Source organism: Octopus sinensis, linkage group LG3 (genome assembly GCF_006345805.1).
Source record: "Octopus sinensis linkage group LG3, ASM634580v1, whole genome shotgun sequence".
NCBI lineage: Eukaryota > Metazoa > Mollusca > Cephalopoda > Octopoda > Octopodidae > Octopus > Octopus sinensis.
This window is the reverse complement of record NC_042999.1, coordinates 78,520,691-78,532,682: the sequence shown is the minus strand read 5'-3', so window position 1 is coordinate 78,532,682 and position 11,992 is coordinate 78,520,691. Positions and strand designations below refer to the sequence as shown.

The following is an 11,992-nucleotide window of genomic DNA, read 5'->3' as shown; positions in this document are numbered from 1 at the left end:
CCAATTCCACCAGCCTATACTCAGGAAGTAATGATGACAACGTAAACAACAACAGTTATGATTACAACAGTGATGATGATGATGATGATGATGATGATGATGTATGTGTTACAGTAGCAGAAGTTTACTCCAGGTAAAGAAAAGTTTAATAATGGCTACTGTATTTTCCAGCATACAAGTCAACACAACATGCCGAATAAACATGTAGTGTAAAGATTCAAACATCGCCACTATCTTGCCAAATTTTGACGCATTTCACTTGGAATTTTTGGTGCTCTAAAGTCATCTTGGCACAGAAGTCAAACTATCTTTTTTATTTTTATAGTAAATTTTAATCTAAAAAAATTCACTTTGTATTCCAAAAAATACAGCAGGATAATTAGGCGGAAGCCCTCATTCTTTTACTGCTTTTTACTCATCGAATGATGATGATACTGATGACAGCAATGAAAATGATGATGATGATAATGATGGTACACCAAATGAATGAGAATTATGTCAATGAGGCAAAAGCTTTGATTAGGTGCATGTGTGTGTGTGTGCATGAGTGCGTGCACGCGCATGTGTGTGTAAGGATTATGGAATGTACTGAATTCGTCAAGCAGAGAAGTATATGGAATGTTACAGCACTCAAGTCTTTTAATAATCTCATTGGCACATTAGTAGAATTAGTTGAAATTACACCCACCAAGCTACTACCCACAGACTGCATTTGCCTCAGAACTTACTCTCACTCACAGAACCATCCAAACATTAAAAGATAAAAAAAACTTTTTAATCCAATGTTATGTTTGTGTGCTTGTATGTATGTATGTACGTACGTATATATGTGTGTGTATATATATATATATATATATATATATATATATATAATCACAAATCACATGAAGAAAATACATATAACAAAATGAACAAAAAATAATGAAGAGAGTGGAAGAAGGAAGACAGGAAAAAGAAGGAGAGAAAGAAATGATAGAAGGAAGAAAATGGAAGAATCAGAAAACAGACGGAAAAAAAGTGGAAGAAAACGAAGAGAAAAGAGGACTAAGATCTAATAGAGAAAAACCAAAGCAAAAAAAAAAACTAGAAAGACTTCATTTTTGAAAATGTAGCAATTTGGTGAAGTTCAACTTTGAAATCTTTATACAGTTTAGCCCCTTTAATTTCCCTGTTATTGAGATTGTCCTTCCAGCTGCCATGAGGGAGGTAGATATCTCTGGATGTACTGCCAGAATCAAGTACCGGTGCCACCAACAGATTGTTCCCTACAAGAAATTCACAGTCGATTTTCAGTGCAACAGGATCTTCTGGTGCTATCCACCAAACAGGTCGTATTATCGGAGCTCCTGAGAAAAGAAACAAGTAGACAACACAAATAATAATAATAATAATAATAATAGTAATAATAATAATTTTTTTCTGCTGGCGACACAAGGCCTGAAATTTGTGGGAAGGGGACTAGTCAATTACATTGGTACTTAATTTATCAACCCCTAAAAGGATGAAAGTTTGACCTCACTGGAATAATAATAATAATAATAATAATAATAATGGTTTCGAATTTTGCCACAAGGACTGAAAATTTGGGGAAGAGGACTAGTCAATTACATCGACCCCAGTGTTCAACTGGTGCTTATTTTATTGACCCCGAAAGGATGAAAGGTAAAGTTGACCATGGCAGAATTTGAACTCAGAACATAGCGATGGGCAAAATACTGCTAAGCATTTTGTCTGGCGCACCGACAAGTCTGCCCAATCACCATGCAAGGCCAACAATTTTGAAGGGTGGGGAAGTTGATTACATTAACCCAAGTACTCAACTGGTGTTTATTTTACCAACCCAGAAGGGATGTTAAGTCAACTTCAGTGGAACCTGAACTCAGAATGTAGAGAGAAACAGAAGAAATGTCACAAAGCATTTTGTCCGACTCACCAACAATTCTGCCAGCTGGTCATCTTAATGATCATGATAGTAGTGCAGGTTTTATTATTTAGACACAAACCCAGCAATTTTGAGAAGGAATTAACTAATACCATCGACCCCAGTACTTGACTGGTACTTTATTTCATCAACTTTGAAACAATGAAAGGTAAAGTTGACAATAATAATAATTGTTTCTAATTTCAGCACAAGGCCAGTAGTTTTGAGAGGAAGGGCAAGATGATTAGATTGACCCCCACTAGTTGACTAGTATTTATTTTATCAACCCTGAAAGGATAAAAGGCAGAGAGTTGACCATGGTGGAATTTGAACTCAGAACATAGCGATGGGCAAAATACTGCTAAGCATTTAGTCTGGCGCACCAACAATTCTGCCAAATCGCCATGCAAGCATGGCGATTTGGTAGAATCGACCTCAGCAGCATTTGATCTCAGAACAAAAAGACCCAAAAGAAATACCACTAAGCATGTTGTCTGACACACTAATGATTCTGCCAGCTTACAACCTTTGACAATAATAATAATAATAATCTTTACTACCATAGGCACAAGGCCTGAAATTTGGGGAGCAGAGGCTGATTAATTGATTACATCGACACCAGTGCTCCCCTGATACTTATTTTATTGACTCTGGGTTAGGCTGATTACATCAACCCTAATGTTCAACAAGTAATCATTTTATTGATCCTGAAAGGATAAAAGGCAAAGTCAACCTCAGTGGAATCTCACCTCAGAATATAAAGAACCAGAAAAACTGCTGCAAAGCATTTTGTCTTGGTGTCTGGGGTGCTAAGCACTCTGCCAGTTTACCATCTTAATACAAGGAAGAGTGGCTTCTGATTTAGGCACAAGGCTAGTAAGCTTGATCAGATAGGATCTATCAATACCAAGGCATTTATCTGAAGAGCTAATAATTCCTCCAATAGCATTTCATCCACCATTACGTTCAAATTCGGCCATGGTTGACTTTGTCTTTCATCCTTCCAAGGTTGATGAAGTAAGTACCAGCTGAGCACTGAGGTTGATGTAATCAACTTTCCCCATCGCTCAAATTTCAGCATTATTATTATTATATAATTGTTCAACATTTGATTGTTTAAGACAAATTTCGACTGCCCCACCTGCTACACTTCCATATTTCTGGGATGTGTGCAGCAATGTGTGTTCTTTGCTGTTGTTGAGCGTGCACAAAACTCTTCCTGGTATTTATTGTTAGTTTTTCTGCTGTCTTCTTTTTGTCTTGGGGTGTGGTGCAGTCTTTTGTTGTATTACTGCTTGTATTGTGTGTTGAGTGTGTAATGCAGGGGTTATCTAGCTTGCTGGTGGAAGTTTATTTCACTGGGTAATTGCTGTATAGAGTGTCTTGTGTTTGTGGGTTGCTTTGTTTAGGTTGTATTATTGAATTGATATTATCTTGCATAGGATGTAGGCTGTTCCTAGCAGGGCTATTTTCTGGATAGTGTAGTATGTTTTTGCTCATGTTTTTTTATCAAGCCCAATGCTCCAGTTATTACTGGTATTGTTTTTACCTTCAGCAGTTTGAGTGGATTAAGTCAGTGCTAGAAGAAAAACGACCGTCTTTTGTTTCAAGACAGAAGGTGTTCTTCCATCAAGATAATGCCCAGCCACATAGTGAAGATGACATTCCAAAGATAGGAGCAGTTTGAATGGGAAACGATGCCCCATCCACCATATTCACCAGACATTGCCCCATCTGATAATCATTTATTCTGCAGTCTTCAAAATCATTTGGACGGAAAAAATATGAATTCTGTAGATGAGGTCAGAACTGTACTGGAAGAGTATTTTTCATTATGGACAAGTGAATTTTGGAAGTGGGTCCTTGCAAGTCTACCAGATGGATGGAAGAGCATTGTAGAAATGAAGGAGAGTATATTTTAGATTAAAAAAGAACTTTATCTTAATTTTGAAAGATAAAAGTATAAAAAAAACCACATTATTTATGGGATTACCCAATATATATATATACACACACACACATATATACACATACATATACATACATGTACACACACACATGCACACACACACACATATATATATATTTCAGAAAACATTTGAAAAAACTATATTACCTGTAACTTCTGCTTCTTTCATTAAATGCTTTATTAAAGGAGCAATGTTCTGTTGATGGTGCTTGACTAGGTTTTGTGTAATATGCACAGTTTCTTCATCATAGTGCCACGGCGGGACAGAGAAGTGCATAATAGGAAAATAACTGACCATCTGTGCCCAACGAATAAACAGTTCTTTGCTTGCAGGCAGTGTCCCAGTATAGTTTGTACCCCCAATAGCACTTGGTACAATGAATGGAAAACCAAGAATTCCTAAAGTTAGCATGTTTGGAATGACATTTTTTAAGCCACTGTTATAATCCCAGGTCATGTTTTTTGGAACTGCTTCAATGAATATTGGAAAATGTTGAGACTGGAAGCCAAATTTGATTATAGCATTTTGATCAATGAAAGAAACAACTTCAGAGCTTTTTGTCAAGTAATCAGCAGGAGTTTTAAAAATACTTTTGAATGAGACCGTAAGTGGCAAATTGTGAATCTCATTAAAATCAAATGTAAAAGCCTGTATACCATAATCTTTTCCAAAGAGAGATATTTTGTCTTGGTACCATTTCACAGCATCAGGATTTGTGAAATCCACCAATGCTACCATTCCATCTTTTGATGAACTCATTGCTATTGCTTTGCTTTTCTTGTCTACTAGCCAGAATCCTTTCTCTTTTCCCTCAGCAAAATAAGATACATCAGGACTAGCACACATACACACTTTGAGACGTACATAAAGTTTCAACTCTTTCATTTGACCAAACATTTGATGTGAGTTTGGAAACTTAATTGAAGAGACTGTAGTATCACCAACCACAGAAGAATACGTATCAAGTTGGATTTGTGAATTGTAAAAACCAGTTTTAGTAATTTTATCAGCATACCATAAGTATTTTTGTTGGTCTATTGAACTCCCGAAATATTCTTCAGTTGTCCAAAGAGGTTTGCCTATTAAATCAACTGGAGATGCAGTAGGATTTTCAAATATACTTTTCCTCATGTAGTCGTGTACATTTCGTACATTGCTGGCTTTGCACACTGTATAGCTGAGAGTAGGGAGACTGTGATCACTAATGACGGCCTTAAAACAGAGTTTATTCTCAAATTTGTAATTCATACTGGTATGAAGGGCTATGGAGTTATCAACTGCAATACCAGCTCCTTGAGAATTAATCCAGTAGCGTTCTACAACTGGTCCCATGGACTGGTTACTTTGGCTGTCACTAGGGTTGAAACCTGGTACAAATGATGTCCATGAGAAAGTTCCTTTCTCAATAGGATACATAGGTTGCATTAGTTCCGGGCCTCCATACCAATAAGCATTATCCATGTAGAAACAACTTTGTGGAATGAACTCCATGTTTAAAGACTTCCAAATAATGTGATAACAGATGAGTTGGTTTTCCTTCTTTGATTCAGTCACCTAAAATACAAAATAAACAGAAAGAGGAAAACGAAATTAAAGAAACTAAAGATTCAAGAGTTGACAGAAATATTATCACTTCAGGTTCAATAATTGTTTTATCTGACAGAAGTATAATTTACCAAAAAGAAACAATATATTTGAGGTCTATTACAAAAGTTTTGAGACTATTTTTAGGAGAAGCAGTTACTGTAATTTTAGTTACAGGTTACTCTAATTTTAGTATATCATTACCAAACATCTAATAAGCTGACCTGCCATTTTTTTTTTATTCCAAACTGAAGGAGATGGTTATAACAGTACTTTAAATACACTCTACTAAACACTATTGTTTGCAGCTGATTAGTTTTGCAGAATGCAGCCAGGACATGAAGACAATTTGGAAGCTTGCTATGCAAAAAAGTTTTGTGTTAAACTTGGAAAAACTGTTACAGAAATTTATAAAATGCTTCAACAGCTTATAGATTAACTTGTATGAGTCAAGCATTTGTTTTTCACTGGTACAAGAGGATCAAGGTCAGTAGAGAGGAGGTGAGAGATGATGAACAGTGTGGAAGGAAGAGGCATCAGAATGTCAGAACTGGTTGAGAAAATTTAGCTTTCTGAATGAAGACCAGTGAGTGTCTATAAAGACAATGAGCACAGAGTTTGGTGTTGGTGTGACATTTGTGCACAGAATTAATCATGAAGATCTGAACATATGCAAAATCTGTGCAAAGTTAGTTCCCAGGGTGCTCAGTGACAAACAGAAGGTAAGACACATTGGTGACAGCAGGGAGATGAACCCGCTCCCTACCTCCAATCCAAGAGTACTGGAGTTCTTGGTGACCTGTGATGGAAGCTGGATCAACCATTATGATCCAAAGACCAAGAGACAGAGTACCCAAAGGAAGCATTCTGGCTTCCCCAGACCCAAGAAAGCCAGTCCACAGGGAAGCTGATGTTTCCCATTTTTGACAAGGGCATCATCTACATCTACTGGGTTCCCTCTGGTCAGAGGGTCATCAAAGTACTTTCTGGGGTTTTGAGGGAGTTCAGGAAGAGATTTTGTCACAAAAGGCCAGAGTCCTTCCACTCAGGTCAGTGGCCCCTACACCAGGACATTCTATCAGTCCATAATTCCATCCTACTAACCAACTACTTGACAGAGATGGGCATCAAAACTATCTTTCACCCTCCCTACAGTTCAGACCTTGCTCCATGTAACTTTTGGTAGTTCCCCAAGTTGAAGGAAAACCTCAGGGGCAGTTGTTTTGAAGATACTGAGAAGATGAAGGAGGCTGTGACAACGATCTTGAACATCTTCCCTTTGGAGGACTTCCATGGGGCCTTCACAAAGAGGCTAGTGGGCTACAAGTACATTGAAGTCAGAGGATCCTACTTTGAAGGAGATCAGAGTCATGTGCTTCTTTGAAATTAAAGGCTCGCCTGAAAAAGTCTCAAAACTTCTGGAATTTGCCTTTTAAGATTATACAGACCTTATCTTTAAAAATTAACATATTTTTTATTATTGATATCGCCATTAGGAAAAGATATGACAGCATAAATAAGGAGTTTACTTTAAAAGCATGTCATTTCAGGCTATATTTGTAGATATTTGCTCAAAGCGTCACTGCATGACAACTGTCTTCTATCATAGCCTTGTATATGGACTTAGTACACAAAATCTTCATAAAAGATCAGCATGCACACACACCTATATATTTATGTGCCAGTGTCAGGTAAAAAGCACTTGTGCTGGTGCCACTTAAAAGCACTCATGCCAGATATTTTCAACATTTCAGTGACTATTCCCAAAGGGCCAGCTATTACCTGTCTTTATACCTCTGGTTGCACTTTCAACAAAAATAGCTGTCAATTTTGATAGTTGCTCCCTCAGTTGAGTTTACTTGTGGTAGTGACACTTTCTCCCACACATTCTCTTTATTCAGTAACTTATTGTACTAACACTTCCAAGTACCTTTCTTCTCAGTGTCACTAAGCGTACCACTGTCATTCCAAACACAATCTTTCTAACTTCATCCTGATTTGCATTGACACACTACTTTGCAATCCATAACACCTCACATCTTTGATCACCTTGTCACAGAACATTTGCAAATCTCTTACTTTCGGCTTCCTTCTATGCAACATATACCTGACATCAAGATTCTCTTCTAGTTACTTGAAACTGTTCCCAGCTCCTTCATTTCTTCCTAAGTCTTAGCTTTTCACATATCTAATTACCAAACCATTCCACTACCATATTACTCTTGTTTAAGTCACACAACTCCAAGAGACTTGATCCTCCTCATTTCTCATAGCATAATAGCTTCCATGTACCTTCCTTTAATAATCTTAAGGTTCTTGTTAACTTGCATATGACAAGCATTTTACAGCCATGAGTCAGTGGAAATATTTTATGGAGATGTGCTAAGGCAGTAGAAATGTGATAGGTTTACTTTGTTGGTGAAACTCTATAAGTTGTACCCAGTGTAAGCTAGGGACACATAAGAGGTGCAGCAATATCAAAGGAAGGCTAACTGGGAAGATAGTTTTTGTATGTGGCAGATACTCAGGAGCAATAAACACTGAAAATGTGCAGAGAACAACTTCTTCCACATTCCAGGGAGAAAAACTAGAAGTAGTTGATTGCTTCCGTTACCTAGGTGACCAACTCTGTAGCAGGGGTGGGTGCACTGAAAGTGCAGCTGCTGGAATAAGAATAACCTGGGCAAAGTTCAGAGAGCTCTTACCTCTGCTGGTGACAAAGTACCTCTCGCTCAGAGTAAAAGGTAATCTGTATGACGCATGTGTACGAAGAGCCATGCTACATGGCAGTGAAACATGGGCTGTGAAAGCTGAGGACATGTGTAAGCTTGCAAGGAATGAAGTCAGTATGCTCCAATGGATGTGTAATGTCAGTGTGCATACTCGACCTTGAGAGTAAAGTTAGACCTAAGAAGCATCAGATGTTGTGTGCAAGAGAGACGACTGCGCTGGTATGGTCATGTGGCAAGAATGGATGAGAATAGCTGTGTAAAAAAGTGCCACACCCTAGCGGTTGAGGGAACTTGTGGAAGTGATAGACCCAGGAAGACCTGGGGATGAGGTGGTGAAGCACAACCTTTGAACATTAGGCCTTACCGAGGCAATGACTAGTGACCAAGACCTTTGGAAATATGCTGTACTTGAGAAGGCCCGGCAAGCCAAGTGAGACCATAACCCGTGGCCTATGGCAGGGACGTAACCAGCCCACTTATGTGTACCTTTCCTTCATTGGACACTAAACTCTGCTTGCGAAGACCTGATGAGGCAAGTGAAATCAAAATCAAATTCATTGAGTGGCATCTGCACTATTGGAGTGCTAAGAGCACCATCTTAGCAGGATTGTTGCCAGAGCAGCTGACTGGCTTCTGTGCCGGTGGCACGTAAAAAGCACTATTCAAGCATGATCATTACCAGCGCTGCCTTACTAGCACTTGTGCCGGTGCCACATGAAAAAATATTCAAGCGAGGTCGATGCCAGTGCTGCTGGACTGGCTCCTATGCAAGTGGCATGTAAAAAACACCATTTGAGCATGGCTGTTGCCAGTACCGCCTGACTGGCCCTCGTGCTGGTGGCACGTAAAAGCACCCACTACACTCTTGGAGTGGTTGACGTTAGGAAGGGCATCTAGCTGTAGAAACTCTGCCAGATCAGATTGGAACCTGGTGCAACCATCTGGTTCACCAGTCTTCAGTCAAATCATCCAACCCATGCTAGCATAGAAAGCAGATATTAAACGATGATGATGATGATGATGATGCTTGTTACTTGTTAAATGTTTATTTATACAGTTTGCAATAAAAACTTTGAAAACATCTTTCTATATTATCAGCTAGAATCATTTCAGTTGCTGTTCTTTATACTGTTGAAGAAATAGGGCTACTCTAATGAGAGTCATTAGAATATCAATCCACAAGCAAAAGAGTCAATAATCCACATGTCAACACTGGAGCTATGCTGTAATACTTATTACAGTCTTACTCAGACTTATTCATCTACATTGTAATTTGGGCACTGGATAATTAGTAATTTGTCAGTAAGAAATACTGAATTAAAATTACCAGTGGCATACAAAACCCATGACAATATGATGGTCCAATGAAATTATGAAGCTGTCTCTCAAATGCAGTAGGCCTCAACATCACATACCACCTACTACACAGGATGCCTTTCAGTGACAACTGACACCACCATCATCATATCTTTTATATAAGAATAAACTGAAGAGAACAGCAATAAAACATATCACTATTCTTCACATTCATGTCGGTCGGTCCTTCAGGTCTATGAGGCCCTGTATCCTAAAATCCTACCTCACCATCTCTATTTAGGTTTCCTTTGATCTTCTACCACAGGTACTTTACACTGTCAGCATATATCATCTTGTGTTGATCATTTGTGTTGTGTCCATTTTAGTACAGATGCCTCAGTTACCCACATCAGTTGATGGTTTTGTTAGCCAACCACTTCTTTGGCTCAGCTGCACTCTGCCTATCAACTAAGTTAACAATTCAAAATCCAATAAATCTTACACTTTTCTATTATCTAGCTGCTAAAATCTTTCACAGCAGGTATACACAAGAATCTAAGTTATTGAAAGAATCATCTATACAATTGCTTAACCTACAAAAACTAGCAACCAAATCTCACATACATCTTACTATCTGAAAAAAAAAAGGCATTCATAGGCTGATGTAGTGACAGAAACATTATACTTGAAAGAAAAGAATGGTCAGAGCTGGAACACATCTGATTACAAGTTTGATTGATTAGGGTTGGTCTCAGGGACTAAACAAGAATTTAAGATCAATTATCTTACTCAAATAATCTAGTCACAGTGTTTTTCAGTTCACTATATTACAAACATGAGACCCTTCTACCTTCATATTTATATTTAGGATGCAGAACACTCAATATTTTGGGATATTTTTCCTAACTTATATTAATAACTTAGGAATATAGTAATTAAATTACAAGAATATAACAGTCATACTTAATTCAAAAGAAGAAGAAAAAGCTAATAATAGCTTTCAATAGTAACAACTTAACAGCATATGAGCATATACATGGTCGTAAGACCTACTAGAAATAGCAGCCAAATCCTCCTTAAATTACATACTTCTGGCTAAATGATGAAAAGATACATTGGATAATGTAGTCTTAGATGCACTATGGAACCCTTTGGATTATAAATCTACTTGCTCGGAGATGATCTAGTGGCTAAACATTTTATGGTGGAAGATCCCACTCAAATTTTGCCAAGTAGACTTAATTCAGTGTACAGTTTAACACCATCAGGACACACGAATACAGTAAGCTGAGTCCACTGTTGTAAATATTCAAGCTGGGTCTCCTGCCTTCACTGCTTGCCACCAATAATGGGGGCTCTAAAAGCTATGACTACAGTTAAACTCCTCTTACTAAACGATAAATTGAGGGAGGGTTATTTTGGTTTTGCTTTTTTAACAAACATATATTTCGAAGTTCTAGATATACAACGAGATGGTCATGGCTGAAATATCTTTGGTCATGGCTGAAATATCTTTGATCATAGCTTTAGCACAACAATATATATTTTAAAGGGTGTCTTCTGTAATTTTCACTAAAGTTTTAACAGAGATGTGATTGACTCAATGAGAAGAAGAAGAAGAAGAAGAAGAATATATTACTTGAAGTTGAACGTGGGTCCCAAATTGTCGACAAAATGATGCTGTGCTATCTCCGGGGTCATAGGAATCGCACTCCTTAACTTGGTGAGCGTGGTCTTTGACAGAAGTCGGAAATGTTCCTTTTAAATAATTACCATCGCCAATTTCGTCTTCTTCTCCTTCGGCCGCCATCTCCGCTGCGTCTGCCGCCGCGGCTGCCGGGTCAGGAACCCAGAGAGGATCAGTAAAGGTAAGCGTGGATGTTAAGAGGTCCACACTCATATGACCAACATTGATATAAGTAGTGCCTTCCCTGAGAAGGGGGCTATTTATCACGTTGTTTACCGATCGAGGCATATAACGCCTCAGAAACTGACCTAAGTTGATAAAAATCACAAGGACCAAAACGAAAAATAGAAATAATTTTAAAACGCGAACTTTACATAGCCAGGAAACCATTTTCCTCCAACTGTTTTGAAATAGTTTTTCTTTAACGGTAACCATTCTTTGGGGTTACTTTCCATACACTCCGCTTTCTCTTTCCCGTGAGGAGATTTTACGAAGTAAATTTTCTTCTTTGTTAAAATAATATTTCAGTTGATTTATGGTTTACATGCAACGAAACTTGACCGGTATCAATATTAGTTATATCCCTTACAAATTTTACCTCTTCTTTTGTGGTAAGGATTATCTCCCCTTCTTCATAGACTTACGACCTTAGGAAAGATAAACCCCGCTGCTAAACATTATTCTACGCATCTCGATATTAGCTTACCAGTCAGGGAATAGGTGCCATGACCTTTAGAAATTTTTGTGTGTACTCCAATACCACCCTGTCCTGAAGTAGATTCGTCTCGTCCTTCACCTAATT

The 11,992-nt window shown here is 38.1% G+C and overlaps 1 protein-coding gene across 1 annotated transcript; it reads right to left on the bottom strand.

Moving 5' to 3' along the window:
• Positions 1-1,077: 1,077 nt before the first annotated feature.
• LOC115209872 (myogenesis-regulating glycosidase-like) lies at positions 1,078-11,789 on the bottom strand. Its single transcript, XM_029778450.2, has 3 exons — positions 11,143-11,789; positions 4,038-5,445; positions 1,078-1,346 (listed from the first exon to the last, which is right to left on the bottom strand). Exons 1-3 carry the CDS (start codon positions 11,623-11,625, stop codon positions 1,084-1,086), a joined length of 2,154 nt encoding a protein of 717 aa, XP_029634310.1. The 5' UTR covers positions 11,626-11,789; the 3' UTR covers positions 1,078-1,083.
• Between the last annotated feature and the right edge of the window lie 203 nt (positions 11,790-11,992).